Raw genomic sequence first — 24,795 nt, 5'->3', positions numbered from 1 at the left:
CTTCGATGATACTTCTAGGTAAACCACCAGCATTTCTGTATGTATAATTGTCATGCTGCAATTTCCACCGGTTTTGCAAATTGCAAGGTGTCCAGTGTGCATATTTCACCACACTGTGGGGATGGAATTCGATGGGAACGCCCCCTCCCTCTGCTCACAGTGCTCGTCCATAGGCAGTGCTGTGGAGAAGGACGTTCCTGATAGATTGTCAGGAACACCTTTCTGACTGTAAAGAGCTATGGTACCGGGACCGCTAGCTCTTTACCCGGGGAACAGATCAAGAAAGCCGAAAGTGCGCTGAATTCAGTGCACTGTCTGCTTTCCAGCAGTATATAGAACTGCCTGTGCCCAAAGTCATGAAATGTCCTCTTAAAAAAAAAAAAAAAAAGTGAAAAAATCTAAGCACCCAAAATGGATGTGAACTGTTCTGCAGGTGATACTGAAGGATGAATAGGATTTACTCAATCAGTAGGCCATATAATATCCGTCTGATGTTCAGCAGCTCAGTTGATCACAGGAGTACTAAAGACTACAGAAAATTATTAGAAAAAAAAAAAATACATAAAAGGAAATTGAAGACTTAAGCCCTTCGAAATCCAGGCGGTGGTTTTATGCATATACAGTTCGGTAACAATAAATCTAACATGTTGATGCACACAGTGAAAATACTTTAATTCATTTTTATTTGTATATGTCAAAATACACTTTTCTCCAAAAGATTAAGCCTGTTACTAGTTTCATGCAGATACAGAGCCTGCTCAGTACTACCAATAAAATCAATGTAGCACAGTAGCCAATCTGTTTCAGATAAAGAATAAATAACCTAAATATAAAATACTAAATTAGAAATATATTTCATCATTCTTCACAGACACCCAAGCTTTACCAAGTACAGTCCATAATAATTAACCTCGCATCTCCCGGCAGCCCCATCAGCTGAACAGTTGTTTTCGGTTCTGCATCCTCAAGATGCAAAACTCCTAACACCCGACATACATATTAAATGAATATAACAAAACCCCACAACTATCTTTGTACCTTTAAAAGTCAAGAATCCTGAGCTTGGCAGTAAGAGAGAGGCTATGTATCTGCATAAAACATAGAAACGAACAGGAGGACATCAAGTTTGGATACCCAAAAGAAAACAAACCCACAAAATATAGGCAGTAGATCACAATGACCTTTTTTTGTTTCGCAAATTATAGGGGTACAAATTCACATTTAATATAGTATACATTATAGTCAACAATACAATAGCTGCTGCAAGCTTTACAATTTACAGTCTTGTTTTCATTACCAAGCTTTCAGTGGATTAGATTCATGTGCCAGTATTACACTGTTCATGGGTCAGTGAAAATATAAAAGCTAACAAAAATAAAAATAACAAGAAAGCATCATCAACTCACTTAGCCGTATACACATACATATTTATAATATTGGTTACTTTCTGCAAAAAAGGCCACTGAAATGTAGAAAACGGATAGATATGACGGTGGTATTAAATTACATGCCTTCTGACATGGCAACAGTGCATTTACACAACAGAGTGCATGTTAGGAATACAAGCATAGTGACTTCACTCTGGATAGCACAAATGATACTGACAGTACTCAAAGAAACATGAAATGTAGTGAAATAATAATATACGTTTAATAGTTGTGACTTAAAAAGAAAATAACTAAATCAGATTTTTTTTCTTTTTTTTTTCTTCTTTTTTTACAGCTATAATTGAAGTCACACCTCTGTAAAACAGACAAGATACCGTAAAATGACCGAACTTTATTAAGATCACTATTCAAGAACAATCTTTAACCTGGAGTAACAGACGTTGCAGAGAGGCCAAGTTGAGCATGCCACACAGTGGTATGGAAACACAATAAGGATTCTCCATATATATGTATATATAGATATAGAGTAGCATATCTATATATAGTTATATATACACAAGCACACAAATATATACACACGCACTCAGTACCTGCTAAAATGAGTGAAAGCTACAGTACTGAAAAGCTCATTGAAGCCTTCTTATAAAAAGCCATGGAGAGAGGGGCAACAGATTACTAGTTTTCCACTGAGAAAATGGATATTAGACAAATGAGGAATTCAACTGCCCCCGTCTAGTATAGGAGTAGTCAAATATAAGCCATACAAAAAAGAAATGGTGCCTTGGTGCTGCAGTTCTTGGTGCTTGTAAACCAATAAATCAATTTTTGGACTGTCATTTGCTGAAATACATGTTCCGCCATGCCTTGCCAGTTCAGGCTTGAGAAAGCCACTAGCAATATCTGCAAGAAGCAGCCTATAAACAGTGCATATAGAAAACTGCTGGCACACTCAGTTAAAACCTCAAAGTTTATAAAAAAAAAAAAAGTGAAAAGGAAGGATCTCATGTGTGGCACAACATAAACTGTGTAGTAACTGTCTTTTGTAATAGCAGAAAGCTTTTGGATTGCAAAAGGCTTATGTACAACTAAGGCTTACTGGTTAAATACAGGAGGCATCTGGCCTTGAACACTTTCCTTGCACGATGTAACTGTAAACAAGAATTCATAGTCATTTTCTCTCCTCAGCAGCCACACTTTAATACAAAACAAACATTTTTGTACAAAATTAAGAAAAAAAAAAAATCAAAAAGGAAAAAAATCAAAAATAAAAAAAAATAAATGAGGGAGTTTGGCAGGATATTTGAAAGTTGCAGTCGCCAAGTAGTTTCCCCCGCATATCCAGTGACTGCCACGCTCTGGTCCACTGGAGTAACGTGTGTGCAATGCCGGTAAATTGCTGCTGCCGCCATATAAACCATTTATTTGGAAAGCTTGCTTATAACTCGGATTAAGGCTCCATTTTCATCTTTTAGTCGCTGGTTGTCTGCTTTCAGGTCGGGTAACATCTGCAAGGAAAAACATTAGAGACTATAAATGTGTGCCTGGAAATTGACATTAAATCTTCTATGGTAGCAATACTTGAATGTAAGCCTATTTAGGGGTCTTGTGATTTTGCTGGATGTTCCTCCAGAGAGCATAGGATACCTTTATAAAAACTGCTGCTTGGTAGGTGCCCTGGAGAGCTTTCTAAACATACAAGAGTGGCACTTGTAGTAACATTTCTTTGCAAAATAAATTTTAAGATTGCAAAAAACACTCCTGAAAATGTTGTTTCTTTAAGTGATTTTGAATTTATGGCTGAAGTTAATATATCTGGCAGAATATGTACATAAGGCACCAGAGGTAATAATTTAGAGAGTTTTAGCCTTAAACTAGTAACATTTCATCTCTCTCTGCATTTCGGCTTTCATAACTTTTTCTATTTTGTGTCAGTGTAGCTTTATGAGACCTTGTATTTTGTGGTCACATAAGAGTTTTTAAGACTATGTTTTTGAGAGGCGGGAACGGATCATCAATGCTGGCATCTGAATTTTATGGCATTTATCTCATAGAACAAACATACTAATTTTAATTTAGGTGCTGCTATAGATGTGGCAATATCAAGTGCCATACCGTTACAAAGGAAGTCAGGAGATAAGTTTGCTATATCTCCTTTGCACTTTGGGCCCCAAAAGTGCAACTCCACTTTAATAAGAGATCCCTCAAGATGAAGGTAAGCTACAAACACAATCTTGGGCTTACTTTCAACAATTTAAAACAAGACAAAGAGTGCAGCTCCAAAATTATCATGGTTTAAAGGGGACTGCTTCCTCTGCAGTCTCCCTCAATGTTTCCTGCTCGGGGTAAACTTTCCAGAACTGCGGGGGTGACAGTACAGTAAAAAGCTCTCCAGGGCTTACACATTTTGGTCAGCAGTTGTGTGGAGCCCACGTTTGCTAGACACAAAACTTATCCCACTTATTTCTTAGAGATACAATGACATTATGTCAGAGGATGTCCAACAGCTAAAATCAAGGATCCAACAATGTCCCAAACCCAATTCTGTGGTCTATGATCAGCTTTACTTTTATACAAGATATGTGATAATGTCTGCGCTGCTTGACTACTGATATGATTAATCTGTAGGACATGTCAGAGGAAGCAATGTGAAGGCCATATCATGAACAATAGCAAAGTTTGTACAAGGCCTAAAATGTGCACAATCGACGTGTGTTAATACAGAGAAAAGAAATCCAAAGCCATTATTAAAAATGGAGCTTGTATCAAGCCAAGTAGTTCATGCTTCACATAACCTTGCTTGGACAAAAACATACAGCTACTCTAATATTTTGGCAATTTAGATTAAATACAGAAGATTCCCAAACTGTGGACAGAGACTTCCCTGGGAATTTGTGTAAAGACTGCTGGGGTATTGTGTGTAATAATTACACTGCGGTCCATATCTAGCCAATGATCAATTTGGTCACATGACTGTCAACAACCATATCTGGAGCAGAGCACCATGCAGCATTAAGTGGGCAGACCTGTAAGAGTACAAGGATGAATGCAAGCAGAGAAGTGCGGAGGCTGGGGGGAACTGGGAGTGTTTGGATGTGTGTGTGCACATTACTGAAGAGTTTAGTGAGAATGAGAATCTTGAGCAGATTTACATCGGGACAAGGGAGAGGGGCAACGGGCCGTTCAGAATGTAAAACATGCCATGACTGCTGGAGTTGAGGCAGAATAAAGCAGAAGATTTAACAAGGGCTTTTATTTTGCAAATGGGGCAAAGTGCAGTATGGGGTCATGAAGGTGGTGGTGGTGGTGGTGGTGGTGGGGGGTTAGGCTTGGGTCTAGAACAAAATTTTCATCCAAATGTGGGTTCCACATTTGGAGAGTTTAGGAACCACCGAAACAGAACATACTTTGGACAATCTAGGGCTGGTCATAGACCATAGATCAGCTTAAGTTATCAACAAAGATCAAAACTGACATTTTACACACTAAAATATTATTTAGAATCTCTTATGATAAAAATAAAATCTTAAAGGGGAAGGGGGTCCCACAACTAAAATACTGAGGACCTATCACTTAGAATAGGACGTCAAAATGGATTGGCAGTGATTCCACGCCTGGCAATCCCACTTACTATCTGCTTAAGTGGATAAAATGAATGGGGCTGAGCTGTAATACCAAAACACAACTGCTATACAACATATGGCACGGCTGGTGGTTTGTGCAGTGAAGAGGCTGCAGCGTTCAGCTGATCTACAGGGAGATGTGAAGGATAAGTCACCAGTATAGTGCTGGTAAACCTACATCTTATTTTTAAAACTGAGAAAGGGGATCTATGGGTTCTATTTTATTAAAAAAAATATGAAAGCTCATTTAGAGAATGCTGTGTATACTTCACACTGTATATTTACAAAGTCTGAAACAAAGATGTTTGCGAATTTGATAAGAAATAACTACACGCACTGCACTTTTCATATTTATTGTGAATGACAGCGGGAGATTTGGGAACGGACCCCTACACTACTGGAAAAATGTTTTTATAAAAATCCATAAGTAAAAATTGTGATATTCTCCTTTACTTTAAGCAACCACACAACAAAGAACACCACAAACAAAGCCCAATGCAAACTCAACTTTATAGCAATGAATGAGGGCAGAGGAAGTTTGTACCCATCTTTCTCTAATGCTGCTAGAAATATTAATTTAGCAGTTACATGCCATTTATGAAACTTAAGTGGATCAGGTAGTCCAGAAAAATGTTTGCATTTTGTCTGCAGTCAAGTCTAACATCATCCAGAAGCATTTACATATATGTGAACGATGAACGCAGTTTATAGGTGTTTTTTTTTCCCCCATAAGCTATATATTTACAGGTTGTTGACCGCTATAGTGCATTTAAAGAGGACCTTTCATGTCCTCGCTATAAAGCCAACAGCTCGCCGAATTCAACACACTGTTAGTTCTCCAGTTATGTGCCCCTGGGTGAAGAGCTATCGGTGCATTAACAGAGAGATCTTCACTGTCAGAAGGACTTTCCTGACAGTCTAACTGGGAATACCCCTCCTGACAGTGTTTGAAGCGCTGTAATGTGAGGGTGTTCCTTACCGCCCAGCCATGACTGTACTGTCAGGAGGAGGGGGGAGATGCTCACCTCTCAGCATCATGACTGGGCGGTAAGGAATGCCACGTCGCAATACAGCACTGCATACAGACTGTTAGGAGGGGCGTTCCCAGTTATACTGTTCAGGAACCCCCTTCTGACAGTGAGGAGCTATCGGTAATTGCACCGATAGCTCTTCACCCGAGGGCACAAAATGGGAAAACTGACAATGTGCTGAATTCAGCACACTGTCTGCTTTCTAGTGGTATATAAAACCGCATGTGCCCGAGGACATGAAAGGTTCTCTTTAAATAAAAGTTGCTATTGCTAAAATAACAATGAATAAAGCAACATCTTTCAATTTAATGCATCCAGGCTGAGTGGCTAAAAGAACCCAGAGGGGCACAAAATGGGGAGAAAAATTTTAAAAAAATGCAACGTGACTACCATAAAAATCACAATGACATATCTACTATGTTTACTCTCTCTACATAAGTGCTGTGGCTTCGACTATGCCGAATGTGACACACTACAGACACTAATGGCACAAAACAGACCTGACTTATAAGGGGTCTGTCAGGATTTGCCACTGTCATTTTTACATATGACAAAACTTGCAAACAGAGACTCCTAATGGAGTCGTCAATACAGATGTACGCACAGCCTAATTTTCCTCAGGCAGACGAAAAACAATAGTGCTGGGGTAAAGATTTGTGCTGGGGATCAGTATGTCAAACATTAAGCACTGCATGCAGAAAGCCACACTGTAATTAACAAGCAAATCCCCAGGCACACTTATGCACTAGTAATATATTGCAAGGCAATTGCTCAACACAGGGCACCTGCCTGGCTGGCCAAGGGTGAGGAGACTACAAGTCCACAGACTGTAGCTGTCTACAGGACTCGGAGAGCTTGCCAACAACTCTGGTCAAAGCTCTATTCTCAGCCACCAGTCGTTCATTTAACTGTCTCAAAGATTGGATCTGTTTTACTTGATGGAGGTTCTGCAAGGATCAGAACAGACATGACAGAGGTGAACATGATTGCTGTAAAATATGTAAAGATGAAAGGGAAGATATTACAAAAATTTCAAGATAAGTGTACAAGATCAACTAGGATGCCCCCTTTAACCTATACCATTTTGATAGCTTCATCAGTCGAGGGATGTTTTACAGAGATATAGAAACTGCTCATGAGTTCTGTTAAATAATGTGGATATCTGGGGGGAATTCATCTAAGTTACAGCCTAAATAAGTATAGGCTTATGAGTGTGCAAAGGATTGCCCTATCACATTATATACATACCGCAGGGCACATTACACCCAGCGCAGAGTAGATGTTTGCATAGTGACTGGTGTAAAGAAGATACCTACACATTGGTTAAAAGGACATACTGTACATGATGCCCTGAGATAGCCACACAAACAGTCTCAAAACAGATTTCTGAGTGAGGCTTATCAAAATTGTGGTGCTTTTTTAGCGTAAGCCAGTAGTGGACTGTGCAGAATGTAGACGTATAAGCACTTCCTAAGCATTTCCCACTCCTTTGGTAGCGATTCCTGGCTTTGGCTCAAAAAAACTGCAGCAAAATCTACAGCTAAAAATGAAAAGATTGTGTGGGGTCTCAGCCTGTGAGTTTTATTAGCTATGGTATATGATTGATTATTGTATATACTGGAATCTTGCATTCAATTACATAGATAACCATGTAATTTGTACTGTGTATGACTCATAATACATAGTGTATTATGAATTTATAGACGCACAGCTGCAATTTTAGCTATGCAACAGTTTTGACTCATTTATTGTAGTAAAAGATTTTGCATATCTTTTAATTATTGCATTGTGGAATAACCTGCTTTGGGATCTCCTATGTAGGCTACTAAAAAAAAGGAAGAATGCTGTTTGAAGGCACGGGGGCCACTTATAGAAAAAATGTCCCAGAGCCACGTGTATTCACAAGAAGTGTGTCACGTTTCAAGATACAACAACAAATAGCATTACTTTCTAAAAACACTTATACCCCCACACTGCCTCACATCATCTGGGTTTAAGCATACTATATTGGCATCATGTATCAAAAATATACCTCAGGGAAAGTGGTTTTGTTCACTATTAAAAAAAACCCAAAACTTTAGCTTTCACCCCTTCACACCCCACACAGAGCACTGGCAGAACTGAACTCTCAAACAGTACTGTTCATGTACAAAGTAGATCTGTAGTGGGATTTAGTTGTAACATACAGCTAATGCTCTCCCAAGTGGAAGGGGGCTTTGTAAGCTTAGGGCTCGTTCACATCTGCGCCCAGGACTCTGTTCTGCAGTTTTCTGTTTCCCGCACAAAACGGGCAGGAGACGGAAACCTGCCAACATGTTTCAATCCCATTCATTTGAATGGATTTGAAAAGTGTCCGGCCGTGAGCGCCGGTGAGCGTTTTATACGCTCCGTGGTGAAACAGAGTCAGACATGCAGTACTTTGTGTCCGGTAAACTGTTTCGCCGCGGAAACCTGAAAACGGAGTTCGGGCGCTGGTGTGAACCCGGCGTCACTGGTGTTCCACATGGTGTGACCGCAAGGTATCAATGGCTCTCCCTCGCAGCCAGAGGTGTAGAAAAATCCATCAGGTCTGCCACGTACAACAGACTATTAAATAAAAATTCATATGTTCACTCTATGGAAAGAGTATTAAGAAATATCCATGTTTTAGACTAGTCATTATATATATATATATATATATATATATATATATATATATATATATATATATATATAATTTTTTTTTTTTTTTTTTTGGCAGGAAACACTTTATTTTTTCCCTTTCTTGGTCAATAAAGTGTTTCCTGCCAAACCTTTGCAGGACTTAGAAAACGAAACATGTTCTCACACATGTTCCTAGAAAAGAACAGATAGCTTAAAATTTGTCCTTTGAATATGGCACTTACTTTAAGTTCTTCTTCCATTTCAGATATTCGTCTCTCCAGAGCTCTTCTTTCCTAATGTAAAAACACCGATATTAAACCGGCTGTAGTTCACAATTTACTAATAAAGAGAAAATAATGAAGTGCCATGCACTTGTAACACATTCTTCTGACAACACAGGCAATGTCCAGGGAATATTAAACAGCACATATTACAAAAAACAGATTCAGTTGTCCTTTTGCCTGGGTGAAGTTGCTGTGCAGCTGCTAGACACAATAGAAATTGCAAACTTGGACATTCATAGTGAACTAGGTCAGTACAGTCTGACTTTAGAAATCACTTTAAGCATGATTGAAGCCTTGTCCCAGTTTAGTGCATCAAACAGTGGTAAAGCTTTGCCACCACTATGGGTCTTTATCGGGTTCAAGGAAATATATTCTATTTTATGTTACCAATTAAAAAAAAAGTGACAATTTTCTAGTCTGCTTTTAATTTGTAAGTGTACATTTTGAAAAACACATTTTCCATACAAGCTAATCATCATTTCTATCTTGCCTAATGTGCCGCTTACAACATTTACAGATCTGTGGTAGAGCATCCACATGAACCTATAGACTGTTGACTTCAGAGAGCATTGCAAGCATGCTCTGTGACCTGTGCAAAGAGCACAGTGCAGGAACATGAGAGGTTTTCTATATACAAAAGAAGTTCAGATTATATAATGTTCCCCTTTGGAAACTGCATAACCTGTACTTTACTTCACAGATTGTAAGAAGGGCCCTCCCAATCCCATTGTGTGAACTGACTGTCTCTGTAACGTATCTGGTCTGTACTTGAACCCTACAAATTGTAAAGTGCAGTGGAATAGGTTGGCGCTGTATAAATAAAATGTATTACTATTAGAGATGAGTGAGTGCTATTTGAGACACCCATTTCGAATAGCACGCACCCATAGGAATGAATGGACAAAGCAGAGGGTTAAGCAGCCGGCAAAGTCTGCATGCCGGCTGCTTCCATTCATTCCTATGCGTGCGTGCTATTCGAAAAGGCCGTTTCGAATAGCACTCGCTCATCTCTAATTACTATCACTCAATGAATCACAATTTTGCTTCTTATTTTAATTTTTCGGTGCAGATCAACTGGAGATAAACAACTGCTAGACCCTCCATATTTCTTTGTATTGGGTGAAATTATACTTATTGCTGCATCAAAAACTTAGTGTTTTCACAGCCTGGGGCTTTAGCCTAAAGACACAAAACCTAACCAAAAGGAACACTTACCCTTTTTTCGATTTCTAAAAGTGATCTGTCTGCAAATCTTTCCTGCCTCTGTAACAAAAAAAACTTGGGTTACTTTACAAACTACAAACAAATCGAATTTGTACTTAATTCTTTAAGCAAAATCTATTTACTTTTTTACAATGGTTAGAAGTGTCATGTTGAATTAATTCTTTAGTGACAACTACCATACATGTAAGGCAAAGGTGTAAAGGGACAGTATGCCATGAGTGCTAGCTGTGTTATTTAGCTTATACAGTGGGCAGGATTGGAGGGAACGCCGATCACAGACATTTAGCCCCTCAGATACTGTGGTCAATAGCGAATGAAGCATCTGAGAAGTTAGAGGAATGTGTTAGGAAGAGGATATGGCAGGTACAGTTTTATAAAACAAAAAAAGAACAGAAACATTAAAGACTGATAGCAGAACGAACATGTAGTTCTTTTAATCTGCACTTATTTTAAAAAGTAATGTTTTTGAAAAGAAAAAAAAAATGAAAAGTTCATTTCATTTTGATATGGGCATAAGAATGATAAGGAATAGAAGTCAGAGGGGATTTAGCTCGAGCAATTAAATGAACTGTGTGTGTTTTTTTTAAACTATATGATACATACAACTCAAAAATACATATCCCAAAAGGTATCAAAAGATCTTATATAATCTATGACAAGGTAATTTTTTTTAACCTTAGTCCAAACCTGTGTTGCCTTTTCAAGTTGTAACTTAAGTTCTGTCAGCTCCAAGTTGGTGTCGTGCAGCTGCGCCTTTAATTTCTCATTTTCTGCCATAATCTGTTCATATAACTGTAAAACAACAGAAAAAAAGTTTCTTACATACAGAGTGAAATTGTAGTGTGAAGTTACAATAAAGCCTAAATATGAACTTCTTAAGTGCTCAAGTTAGTTAAGACGTGTCTGCCAAATAAAGCTTACTCTGGTTTTATATTTTAAGAATCCTTACAGAAGCCCTACTCACCTTTTTAAAGTCTGTGGAGTCATCTTTGTCTAATCTACTATGACCAGGTTTAATTCTGTCTAAGTAGCTGGACGATCCAATATTGGATTCATACCGGTCAGTGGATAAAACACCCGTACTTCCTGTTGTATACCTAAAAACCAACAAAAGCCAATTGTAACAATATATAGGAAGATCAAGCACATATCAACACTGGATACTTAAGACACATATGAAGAAGCAAACTCTTGGAGATGCAATAACAGTCAAAGGCAGAATACAGGCTGCTGCAAAACTGTTGCATGAACCACAGCAAAAAATGCTATTTTAAAGCAGCACTATGTGCCATTGACAGAAACATACTCGTGTACTCGGAAACTCACATATTAAGGTGCTACTATATAATGCGCTAAAGGGGTTTTCCCACCAAAAGAATTTATCTCCTATCCTTAGGACAAGGGGTAACTTGAAGATCTGTTTGGAGTCCAACCAATCAGAACTTCAATGATAAAAATGGGGAACTTTTGAGATGTACTTTAGCCATCTTCAGCTCTCTCAATGAAATGAATAGAGTAGTGCACATGCTGCCTGACCACTTACAACAGTCTCACTGATGCCAAAAAGAAACTGAAATCTGTTGGGTAAATGGGTTCCTATGCATAACTTTGACATTTACCATAGATGCAGTATGAACATAGCCTAAAATGTACAAAAAGTAGGGGAGATTAGAAATTACCAGCAGTGTCTTACTATTGCCAAATCACTTTCTACATAGGGCCAGCTGCTGGCTCGCCAATACTGCACTGCTCTCGAGAGGTTGAATGAAATTAGAAAAAAAAATTGAGCATTTTTCCATGATTACTGAAAGGAAGGTAAATATTTAATATAACATTAAGATTTATTTTCATGATAGAGTAAAAATAAATGCCATTCAAAAGATATAACATGCAAACAATAGCCAAAACCAATTATTGTATAAAGTGCAATCACTTACCGTGATGAGTTATCAGTCTATAGAAGGTGAGAAAAGGGGAAAAAATAATTATAAAATCAGTAAATGGAATATATTCTTGACAGTTCAGAGGTAAAGCATTAGCAGATAGAAACCTTAAATATATGAATGCATAGGGTACAGTATGATATGAGCTGGGTTGGTACACCCCATATTTTAACTAATTTCTTAAAAGAATTCTAAACTTAATAATCAAAACCGGAAAAAACTGCGGACATATTGTTTGTCAGTCTTGTAGAGAACAAAGGGGTCAATCTGCTGATATGCATCATCTTTGGTTGGAGAATGATTTGACAAAACTGGGCCTAAAGGAGTTGAGCAGCGCTTTCATTTCAACTGAATGGGTCCTAACGGAACATGTCATATTGTCTAAACATAGCTCAGTCCCATTCAAGTAAACGGGATGAACTGCAGTACCAAGCACAGCCACCTAACAAATGTATGGCACAGTGCTTGGTAAGTACAGAAGAAACTACTGTCTCTTCATACACCTGACTGACCAGCCGGCGGGCAACAAGGAGGAGGAACAGACATGGCTGAACAATTAGGACACAAGGAAACATTTCCCAATATATTTCTCAGCTTTTCTACATTTAGTGTCCCTTCCAAATCTCAGCATACATATATTACAGCCCTACAGCAAGACACAACCAGACAAGGGAAGATCAAAACATAGTTAAATGGTAGTCAAAGCCTGTAACATTTAAATCATTTAACTGGTTTGTCAAGTTCCCATAAAACTTCTTGGCAATACAGGTTTGTCTCTGGTTTCTCTTGGATCAACGTGGCTGACTAGTGACCTTTTGTCTGCTTGTTAGAATTCTTGAGCCGCTGCCAGATTCAGTGGTATGCTTTACACACCATCAGGAATACACTGCTGAAAGGAACCTGTTAAGTTTGTGTTAATCCTATTTACATAAGATACTGCAGAAAGAAGGACCATCAAAAAACCTCAAACATCCTGTCCTGTAAGCATGTTTGGCTAGGTTTATGCAAGCTTCATTACAAGCATACATATTAGGAAATGCCTCTTTGTAAGTGTTTAGCCAAAAATGAGGAAACTGAAGGGTTACATAAAGCAGAGCTCTACTGTCATTGGCTATTAAGTGAGGCACATGCAGGAGGGTGGGAACGCTGAATAATTTCACTATAAAACCTTTAGGAAACCTCCTGTATTTCACTTCTAGCAATTTATATGGACAAGTAACAAGTATGCATTAGTGAGAGTGACAACTGGCGAGAACCCCCAACTATTGTGGATATAAATTAGAAGTGGAGGCCGAATCATTACAGAATCACCACATACAAAGTGTAATTCTGAGGGTAGTTACTGGGTTCATTATGAAGCATAAAGCTATCAAAACACACAAAAAATGATATAGATAGTAGAGATGAGCGAACACTAAAATGTTCGAGGTTCGAAATTCGATTCGAACAGCCGCTCAATGTTCGTGTGTTCGAACGGGTTTCGAACCCCATTATAGTCTATGGGGAACAGATACTCGTTAAGGGGGAAACCCAAATCCGTGTCTGGAGGGTCACCAAGTCCACTATGACACCCCAGGAAATGATGCCAACACCTCTGGAATGACACTGGGACAGCAGGGGAAGCATGTCTGGGGGCATCTAACACACCAAAGACCCTCTATTACCCCAACATCACAGCCTAACAACTACACACTTTACACACTCAATACCACCTCTCTGACAGTAGGAAAACACCTTGAAACATGTGTATTTGGCACTTGCAGTGAGGAGAGCTTGTCACCAGCAGTGAATTTGGCCCTTGTAGTAAGTTGAGGTTGGCACCAACATTTGTTTTGAAAATCAGGGTGGATTGAGCCTCTAACCAGCAGAGTTTGGGCAAATTCATGGTGGAGGGAGCCTCTAAAAACCCCAGTTTGGGCAAATTCATGGTGGAGGGAGCCTCTAAAAACCCCAGTTTGGGCAAATTCATGGTGGAGGGAGCCTCTAAACACCCCAGTTTGGGCAAATTCATGGTGGAGGGAGCCTCTAAAAACCCCAGTTTGGACCAATTCATGGTGGAGGGAGCCTCTAACCAGCCCAGTTTGGGCAAATTCATGGTGGAGGGAGCCTCTAAAAAACCCAGTTTGGACCAATTCATGGTGGAGGGAGCCTCTAACCAGCCCAGTTTGGACCAATTAATGGTGGAGGGAGCCTCTAAACAGCCAAGTTTTGGGAAATTCATGGTGGAGGGAGCCTCTAACCAGCCCAGTTTGGACCAATTCATGGTGGAGGGAGCCTCTAAACAGCCCAGTTTGGGCAAATTCATGGTGGAGGGAGCCTCTAACCAGCCCAGTTTGGACCAATTAATGGTGGAGGGAGCCTCTAAACAGCCCAGTTTGGACCAATTAATGGTGGAGGGAGCCTCTAACCAGCCCAGTTTGGACCAATTAATGGTGGAGGGAGCCTCTAACCAGCCCAGTTTGGACCAATTAATGGTGGAGGGAGCCTCTAACCAGCCCAGTTTGGACCAATTAATGGTGGAGGGAGCCTCTAAACAGCCAAGTTTTGGGAAATTCATGGTGGAGGGAGCCTCTAACCAGCCCAGTTTGGACCAATTCATGGTGGAGGGAGCCTCTAAACAGCCCAGTTTGGGCAAATTCATGGTGGAGGGAGCCTCTAAAAAACCCAGTTTGGACCAATTCATGGTGGAGGGAGCCTCTAATTAGCCCAGTTTGGACCAATTAATTGTGGAGGGAGCCTCTAACCAGCCCAGTTTGGACCAATTAATGGTGGAGGGAGCCTCTAACCACCCCAGTTTGGGCAAATTCATGGTGGAGGGAGCCTCTAACCAGCCCAGTTTGGACCAATTAATGGTGGAGGGAGCCTCTAAACAGCCAAGTTTTGGGAAATTCATGGTGGAGGGAGCCTCTAACCAGCCCAGTTTGGGCAAATTCATGGTGGAGGGAGCCTCTAACCAGCCCAGTTTGGACCAATTAATGGTGGAGGGAGCCTCTAACCAGCCCAGTTTGGACCAATTAATGGTGGAGGGAGCCTCTAAACAGCCAAGTTTTGGGAAATTCATGGTGGAGGGAGCCTCTAACCAGCCCAGTTTGGACCAATTCATGGTGGAGGGAGCCACTAAACAGCCCAGTTTGGGCAAATTCATGGTGGAGGGAGCCTCTAAAAAACCCAGTTTGGACCAATTCATGGTGGAGGGAGCCTCTAATTAGCCCAGTTTGGACCAATTAATTGTGGAGGGAGCCTCTAACCAGCCCAGTTTGGACCAATTAATGGTGGAGGGAGCCTCTAAACAGCCAAGTTTTGGGAAATTCATGGTGGAGGGAGCCTCTAACCAGCCCAGTTTGGACCAATTAATGGTGGAGGGAGCCTCTAACCACCCCAGTTTGGGCAAATTCATGGTGGAGGGAGCCTCTAACCAGCCCAGTTTGGACCAATTAATGGTGGAGGGAGCCTCTAAACAGCCAAGTTTTGGGAAATTCATGGTGGAGGGAGCCTCTAACCAGCCCAGTTTGGACCAATTAATGGTGGAGGGAGCCTCTAAACAGCCAAGTTTTGGGAAATTCATGGTGGAGGGAGCCTCTAACCAGCCCAGTTTGGACCAATTCATGGTGGAGGGAGCCTCTAAACAGCCCAGTTTGGGCAAATTCATGGTGGAGGGAGCCTCTAAAAAACCCAGTTTGGACCAATTCATGGTGGAGGGAGCCTCTAATTAGCCCAGTTTGGACCAATTAATTGTGGAGGGAGCCTCTAACCAGCCCAGTTTGGACCAATTAATGGTGGAGGGAGCCTCTAAAAAACCCAGTTTGGACCAATTCATGGTGGAGGGAGCCTCTAATTAGCCCAGTTTGGACCAATTAATTGTGGAGGGAGCCTCTAACCAGCCCAGTTTGGACCAATTAATGGTGGAGGGAGCCTCTAACCAGCCCAGTTTGGACCAATTAATGGTGGAGGGAGCCTCTAAACAGCCAAGTTTTGGGAAATTCATGGTGGAGGGAGCCTCTAACCAGCCCAGTTTGGACCAATTCATGGTGGAGGGAGCCTCTAAACAGCCCAGTTTGGGCAAATTCATGGTGGAGGGAGCCTCTAAAAAACCCAGTTTGGACCAATTCATGGTGGAGGGAGCCTCTAATTAGCCCAGTTTGGACCAATTAATTGTGGAGGGAGCCTCTAACCAGCCCAGTTTGGACCAATTAATGGTGGAGGGAGCCTCTAAAAAACCCAGTTTGGACCAATTCATGGTGGAGGGAGCCTCTAATTAGCCCAGTTTGGACCAATTAATTGTGGAGGGAGCCTCTAACCAGCCCAGTTTGGACCAATTAATGGTGGAGGGAGCCTCTAACCACCCCAGTTTGGACCAATTCATGGTGGAGGGAGCCTCTAACCACCCCAGTTTGGACCAATTCATGGTGGAGGGAGCCTCTAAACAGCCCAGTTTGGGCAAATTCATGGTGGAGGGAGCCTCTAACCAGCCCAGTTTGGACCAATTAATGGTGGAGGGAGCCTCTAAACAGCCCAGTTTGGGCAAATTCATGGTGGAGGGAGCCTCTAACCAGCCCAGTTTGGACCAATTAATGGTGGAGGGAGCCTCTAAACAGCCAAGTTTTGGGAAATTCATGGTGGAGGGAGCCTCTAACCAGCCCAGTTTGGACCAATTAATGGTGGAGGGAGCCTCTAACCACCCCAGTTTGGGCAAATTCATGGTGGAGGGAGCCTCTAACCAGCCCAGTTTGGACCAATTAATGGTGGAGGGAGCCTCTAAACAGCCCAGTTTGGGCAAATTCATGGTGGAGGGAGCCTCTAAACAGCCAAGTTTTGGGAAATTCATGGTGGAGGGAGCCTCTAACCAGCCCAGTTTGGACCAATTCATGGTGGAGGGAGCCTCTAAACAGCCCAGTTTGGGCAAATTCATGGTGGAGGGAGCCTCTAAAAAACCCAGTTTGGACCAATTCATGGTGGAGGGAGCCTCTAATTAGCCCAGTTTGGACCAATTAATTGTGGAGGGAGCCTCTAACCAGCCCAGTTTGGACCAATTAATGGTGGAGGGAGCCTCTAAAAAACCCAGTTTGGACCAATTCATGGTGGAGGGAGCCTCTAATTAGCCCAGTTTGGACCAATTAATTGTGGAGGGAGCCTCTAACCAGCCCAGTTTGGACCAATTAATGGTGGAGGGAGCCTCTAACCACCCCAGTTTGGACCAATTCATGGTGGAGGGAGCCTCTAACCACCCCAGTTTGGACCAATTCATGGTGGAGGGAGCCTCTAAACAGCCCAGTTTGGGCAAATTCATGGTGGAGGGAGCCTCTAACCAGCAGAGTTGGGGGAAATCAGGGTGGAGGGAGCCTAGTATTAGCAGAATTGTGCAACGCTTATGGTGGATGAGTATGAGGATGCGGAGGAATTGGAGAGGTTGAGTACAGACATGGAGTTTCATGTTGGGGTGCTTTACACAGGTGGGCACAAAAATGACGGCTCTACCCAGTGGTGGTTCATTTTTATCAAAGTGAGCCGGTCGGCACTCTCAGCTGACAGACGGGTGCGCTTGTCAGTGATGATGCCACCGGCTGCACTGAACACCCTCTCAGATAGGACGCTGGCGGCAGGACAGGACAGCACCTCCAAGGCATATAGGGCAAGTTCAAGCCACAGGTCCAACTTCGACACCCAATACGTGTAGGGCGCAGAGGGGTCGGAGAGGACAGGGCTGTGGTCGGAAAGGTATTCCCGCAACATGCGCCTATACTTCTCACGCCTGGTGACACTAGGACCCTCCGTGGCGGCACTTTGGCGAGGGGGTGCCATCAAGGTGTCCCAGACCTTAGACAGTGTGCCCCTCGTTTGTGTGGACCGGTGAGAACTTGGTTGCCTACTGGAGGAACTGCCCTCCCTGCCGCCAACGTCACATGCTGGAAACATCTCCATCATATTCTGCACCAATTGCCTGTGGCAAGCATTGATGCGATTGGCCCTCCCCTCTACCGGAATAAAAGACGAGATGTTGTTTTTATACCGGGGGTCAAGGATAGCAAAGATCCAGTACTGGTTGTCCTCCATGATTTTGACAATACGCTTGTCGGTTGTAAAGCACCCCAACATGAACTCAGCCATGTCTGCCACAGTGTTAGTTGGCATGACTCCTCTGGCCCCACCGGAAAGTTCAATCTCCATTTCCTCCTCATCCTCCATGTCTACCCATCCGCGCTGCAACAATGGGACGATTCGAAGTTGCCCGGAAGCCTCCTGTATCACCATCACATCATCGGACAACTCTTCTTCCTCCTCCTCCTCCTCCTCCTCCTCCATTAAACGCAGTGAAGCGGACAGATGTGTGGACCTACTCTCCAGCTGTGACGGATCGGATGCTATCCCTAACTCCTCTGTGTGATCTGAGTTATCCCTGATGTCAATCAGGGATTCTCTCAGAACACACAAGAGCGGGATTGTAAGGCTCACCATCGCATCCTCAGAGCTCACCCTCCTTGTGGACTCCTCAAAGACCCGTAGGATGTCACAAAGGTCTCTCATCCATGGCCACTCATGGATGTGAAACTGAGGCAGCTGACTTTGTGGCACCCTAGGGTTTTGTAGCTGGTATTCCATCAAAGGTCTCTGCTGCTCAACCACTCTATTCAACATCTGAAACGTTGAGTTCCAGCGTGTGGGGACGTCGCACAAAAGCCGGTGTTGTGGCACATGCAGGCGTTGCTGGAGAGATTTTAAGCTAGCAGCGGCTACTGTCGACTTGCGAAAGTGGGCGCACATGCGCCGCACTTTCACCAGTAGCTCTGGAACATTGGGGTAGCTCTTTAGGAAACGTTGCACCACTAGGTTGAAGACGTGGGCCAGGCATGGAACATGTTGGAGTCCGGCAAGCTCCAGAGCTGCTACCAGGTTCCGGCCGTTATCACAAACGACCATGCCTGGGCCCAGGTGCAGCGGCTCAAACCATATTGCCGTCTCATCGAGGAGGGCATCCCTCACCTCGGAGGCAGTGTGCTGTCTGTCCCCCAAGCTGATCAGCTTCAGCACAGCCTGCTGACGTCTACCAACGCCAGTGCTGCAACGTTTCCAACTCGTAGCTGGGGTCAATCTAACAGCGGAGGAGGAGGCGGTGGCGGAGGAGGAGGCGGTGGCGGAGGAGGAGGCGGTAGAGGAGGAGGAGGAGGGGGGTGTTCTTCTCGTGTCCCTGCCAGGAATGTTAGGCGGGGAGACGAGGTACACCGGGCCAGTTTGGGAAGCAGTCCCAGCCTCAACTACATTCACCCAGTGTGCCGTCAGTGAAATGTAGCGTCCCTGTCCGCATGCACTTGTCCACGCGTCGGTGGTCAAGTGGACCTTTGTGCAAAGCGCGGAACTAAGGGCCCGCCTGATGTTGAGTGACACGTGCTGGTGCAAGGCGGGGACGGCACACCGGGAGAAGTAGTGACGGCTAGGGACGGCATAGCGAGGTGCCGCAGTTGCCATCAGGTCCAGGAAGGCGGGAGTTTCAACAAGCCGGAACGCCAACATCTCCTGGGCCAGCAGTTTAGCGATGTTGGCGTTCAAGGCTTGCGCGTGTGGGTGGTTAGCAGTGTATTTCTGCCGCCGCTCCAATGTCTGAGAGATGGTGGGTTGTTGTAAAGAAACGCCTGATGGTGCCTTTGATGGTGCAGGAGAAGGAGATAAGACAGGACCAGGGGAGGATGAGGTAGAAGTCAACAAAGTGGCGGAGGCAGATGAAGTGGTGTCCTGGCTCGTCCTCTGGAGTGCATCGCCAGCACAGTCAGCAGTGGCAGTGGCAGAGGCAGAGGCAGAGGCAGTGGCAGTGGCGTGAACGGCAGTCGGCCTTTGTCCTGCCGTTGCTGCCTGCCACTGATTCCAGTGCTTGGATTCCAAATGACGGCGCATTGAAGTGGTGGACAGGTTGCTCTTCTCAGAGCCCCTAATCAATTTCGAGAGGCAAATTGTGCAGACAACACTATATCTGTCCTCGGCGCATTCCTTGAAAAAACTCCACACCTTCGAGAAACGTGCCCTCGAGGTGGGAGTTTTTCGGGGCTGGGTACGAACTGGAACATCTTGGGAGATTCCGGGTGTGGCCTGGCTTCGCCTAAGCTGCTGACCTCTGCCTCTGCCTCTAGCTACCCTTTTTGGTGCTGCACCTGCCTCAACATCCACACTACTTTCCCCGCTTGACATCCCCCCTGTCCAGGTCGGGTCAGTGTCCTCATCATCCACCACTTCCTCTTCCAACTCCTGTCTCATCTCCTCCTCCCGCACAATGCGCCGGTCAACTGGATGCCCTGACGGCAACTGCGTCACATCATCGTCGATGAGGGTGGGTTGCTGGTCATCCACCACCAAATCGAACGGAGATGGAGGAGACTCTAGTGTTTGAGCATCTGGATACAGATGCTCCTCTGTTAGGTTCGTGGAATCGTGACGTGGAGAGGCAGGTTGAGGGACAATGAAAGGAGCGGAGAACAGCTCTGGGGAGCAGGGACAGTTTGGGTTATTGTTCTGTAAAGCTTCGGAATTTTGGGAGGAAGGAAGACAAGACTGTTGGGTAATAGGAGGAGAGGAGGCAGAGTCTGACTGGCTGCTGGACAATGTGCTGTAAGCGTTCTCTGACAGCCATTGCAAGACCTGTTCCTGGTTCTCGGGCCTACTAAGGTTTGTACCCTGCAGTTTAGTTAATGTGGCAAGCAACCCTGGCACTGTGGAGTGGCGCAATGCTTGCTGCCCCACAGGAGTAGGCACGGGACGCCCTGTGGCTTCACTGCTACCTTGCTCCCCAGAACCATTCCCCCGACCTCGCCCACGGCCTCGTCCACGTCCCTTTCCGGGAGCCTTGCGCATTTTGAATTCCTAGTTAGAAATTGGCACTGTATACCAGTAGTAAAAATTGTGGGTGCACGTAACCCCAATATATTCTTTGAATTCCCAGTCAGAAACTGGCACTATATGGCAGTAGCAAGAAATGAGGGTATTTGTATTCCCAATATACTCTTTGAATTCCCAGTCAGACAATGGCACTGTATACCAGTAGTAAAAATTGTGGGTGCACGTAACCCCAATATATTCTTTGAATTACCAGTCAGAAACTGGCACTATATGGCAGTAGCAAGAAATGAGGGTATTTATAACCCCAATATATTCTTTGAATTCCCAGTCAGACAATGGCACTGTATACCAGTAGTAAAAATTGTGGGTGCACGTAACCCCAATATATTCTTTGAATTCCCAGTCAGAAACTGGCACTATATGGCAGTAGCAAGAAATGAGGGTATTTGTATTCCCAATATACTCTTTGAATTCCCAGTCAGACAATGGCACTGTATACCAGTAGTAAAAATTGTGGGTGCACGTAACCCCAATATATTCTTTGAATTCCCAGTCAGACACTGGCACTATATGGCAGTAGCAAGAAATGAGGGTATTTGTATTCCCAATATATTCTTTGAATTCCCAGTCAGACAATGGCACTGTATACCAGTAGTAAAAATTGTGGGTGCACGTAACCCCAATATATTCTTTGAATTACCAGTCAGAAACTGGCACTATATGGCAGTAGCAAGAAATGAGGGTATTTATAACCCCAATATATTCTTTGAATTCCCAGTCAGACAATGGCACTGTATACCAGTAGTAAAAATTGTGGGTGCATGTAACCCCAATATATTCTTTGAATTCCCAGTCAGAAACTGGCACTATATGGCAGTAGCAAGAAATGAGGGTATTTATAACCCCAATATATTCTTTGAATTCCCAGTCAGACAATGGCACTGTATACCAGTAGTAAAAATTGTGGGTGCACGTAACCCCAATATATTCTTTGAATTCCCAGTCAGAAACTGGCACTATATGGCAGTAGCAAGAAATGAGGGTATTTGTATTCCCAATATACTCTTTGAATTCCCAGTCAGACAATGGCACTGTATACCAGTAGTAAAAATTGTGGGTGCACGTAACCCCAATATATTCTTTGAATTCCCAGTCAGAAACTGGCACTATATGGCAGTAGCAAGAAATGAGGGTATTTGTATTCCCAATATACTCTTTGAATTCCCAGTCAGACAATGGCACTGTATACCAGTAGTAAAAATTGTGGGTGCACGTAACCCCAATATATTCTTTGAATTCCCAGTCAGACACTGGCACTATATGGCAGTAGCAAGAAATGAGGGTATTTGTATTCCCAATATACTCTTTGAATTCCCAGTCAGACAATGGCACTGTATACCAGTAGTAAAAATTGTGGGTGCACGTAACCCCAATATATTCTTTGAATTCCCAGTCAGAAACTGGCACTATATGGCAGTAGCAAGAAATGAGGGTATTTATAACCCCAATATATTCTTTGAATTCCCAGTCAGACAATGGCACTGTATACCAGTAGTAAAAATTGTGGGTGCACGTAACCCCAATATATTCTTTGAATTCCCAGTCAGAAACTGGCACTATATGGCAGTAGCAAGAAATGAGGGTATTTGTATTCCCAATATACTCTTTGAATTCCCAGTCAGACAATGGCACTGTATACCAGTAGTAAAAATTGTGGGTGCACGTAACCCCAATATATTCTTTGAATTCCCAGTCAGAAACTGGCACTATATGGCAGTAGCAAGAAATGAGGGTATTTGTATTCCCAATATACTCTTTGAATTCCCAGTCAGACAATGGCACTGTATACCAGTAGTAAAAATTGTGGGTGCACGTAACCCCAATATATTCTTTGAATTCCCAGTCAGACACTGGCACTATATGGCAGTAGCAAGAAATGAGGGTATTTGTATTCCCAATATACTCTTTGAATTCCCAGTCAGACAATGGCACTGTATACCAGTAGTAAAAATTGTGGGTGCACGTAACCCCAATATATTCTTTGAATTACCAGTCAGAAACTGGCACTATATGGCAGTAGCAAGAAATGAGGGTATTTATAACCCCAATATATTCTTTGAATTCCCAGTCAGACAATGGCACTGTATACCAGTAGTAAAAATTGTGGGTGCACGTAACCCCAATATATTCTTTGAATTCCCAGTCAGAAACTGGCACTATATGGCAGTAGCAAGAAATGAGGGTATTTGTATTCCCAATATACTCTTTGAATTCCCAGTCAGACAATGGCACTGTATACCAGTAGTAAAAATTGTGGGTGCACGTAACCCCAATATATTCTTTGAATTCCCAGTCAGACACTGGCACTATATGGCAGTAGCAAGAAATGAGGGTATTTGTATTCCCAATATACTCTTTGAATTCCCAGTCAGACAATGGCACTGTATACCAGTAGTAAAAATTGTGGGTGCACGTAACCCCAATATATTCTTTGAATTACCAGTCAGAAACTGGCACTATATGGCAGTAGCAAGAAATGAGGGTATTTATAACCCCAATATATTCTTTGAATTCCCAGTCAGACAATGGCACTGTATACCAGTAGTAAAAATTGTGGGTGCACGTAACCCCAATATATTCTTTGAATTCCCAGTCAGAAACTGGCACTATATGGCAGTAGCAAGAAATGAGGGTATTTGTATTCCCAATATACTCTTTGAATTCCCAGTCAGACAATGGCACTGTATACCAGTAGTAAAAATTGTGGGTGCACGTAACCCCAATATATTCTTTGAATTCCCAGTCAGACACTGGCACTATATGGCAGTAGCAAGAAATGAGGGTATTTGTATTCCCAATATATTCTTTGAATTCCCAGTCAGACAATGGCACTGTATACCAGTAGTAAAAATTGTGGGTGCACGTAACCCCAATATATTCTTTGAATTACCAGTCAGAAACTGGCACTATATGGCAGTAGCAAGAAATGAGGGTATTTGTATTCCCAATATATTCTTTGAATTCCCAGTCAGACAATGGCACTGTATACCAGTAGTAAAAATTGTGGGTGTATATAGCCCCAATTCTATTGCTAGGGGACTTGCAGGGTATTTCTGGGGTGAAGGTGGGGGGGCACACCGTTGGAACGGGTATCGGGGTATATATCGGGTATACGGGAATACACTGACAGTGTATTCCATTCAGGATCCTGGGAAAGCTGGGTTGCGGCGATTGAGCCCGTCAGTGCCACGTTACACTGACAAGCTTCTCCCTGGAATTTAGCTCTTACAAGAGCTGTTGGTTGTCTTCTCCTTCCTATCCTAGCCTGTCCCTGCCTACCCAGAATCTAAGCCCTAGCTAGCTGGACGGAAACCTCCGTCCTCGGTGAATTGCAAGCTCAGAATGACGCGAAGCTGGGCGTCGCTGTTCTTTTAAATTAGAGGTCACATGTTTTCGGCAGCCAATGGGTTTTGCCTACTTTTTTCAACGTCACCGGTGTCGTAGTTCCTGTCCCACCTACCCAGCGCTGTTATTGGAGCAAAAAAGGCGCCAGGGAAGGTGGGAGGGGAATCGAGTAATGGCGCACTTTACCACGCGGTGTTCGATTCGATTCGAACATGCCGAACAGCCTAATATCCGATCGAACATGAGTTCGATAGAACACTGTTCGCTCATCTCTAATAGATAGATCTTAAAAGAATACATACCCTACTGTCCCTCTTATTCGTGCTGTCATCTGTGTCGGATTGATGGTCTTGTTCATTTTCATCACTCTGTAAATAACCATAAGTAGCATGCGTCTTTAAATGGTCACTGACTGTTTTCTGCATGAAAAAGACCTC

General features: G+C 43.1%; 1 protein-coding gene across 7 annotated transcripts in view; it reads right to left on the bottom strand.

Moving 5' to 3' along the window:
* Positions 1-666: 666 nt before the first annotated feature.
* PPP1R12A (protein phosphatase 1 regulatory subunit 12A) overlaps positions 667-24,795 on the bottom strand; it is a 77,531-nt gene continuing 53,402 nt past the window's right edge. For 3 of the 7 annotated variants that reach the window (XM_075274323.1, XM_075274320.1, XM_075274318.1), the window contains 8 exons: positions 24,661-24,726; positions 12,128-12,144; positions 11,155-11,287; positions 10,866-10,982; positions 10,182-10,229; positions 8,925-8,975; positions 6,829-6,986; positions 2,822-2,893 (listed from right to left, as the gene is read on the bottom strand). In XM_075274323.1, the coding sequence (XP_075130424.1) occupies positions 6,852-6,986; positions 8,925-8,975; positions 10,182-10,229; positions 10,866-10,982; positions 11,155-11,287; positions 12,128-12,144; positions 24,661-24,726 (567 nt within the window). In that variant the 3' untranslated portion in view covers positions 2,822-2,893; positions 6,829-6,851. Of the gene's footprint in view, positions 2,894-6,828; positions 6,987-8,924; positions 8,976-10,181; positions 10,230-10,865; positions 10,983-11,154; positions 11,288-12,127; positions 12,145-24,660; positions 24,727-24,795 lie in introns of all 7 variants that reach the window. The other 4 variants (XM_075274324.1, XM_075274319.1, XM_075274321.1 and 1 more) reach the window with 3 other exon arrangements.

Source organism: Leptodactylus fuscus, chromosome 5, assembly GCF_031893055.1.
Source record: "Leptodactylus fuscus isolate aLepFus1 chromosome 5, aLepFus1.hap2, whole genome shotgun sequence".
Taxonomy (NCBI): Eukaryota; Metazoa; Chordata; class Amphibia; order Anura; family Leptodactylidae; genus Leptodactylus; species Leptodactylus fuscus.
Note: the sequence above shows the minus strand (reverse complement) of the source record. Positions and strands in the feature narration are given on the sequence as shown.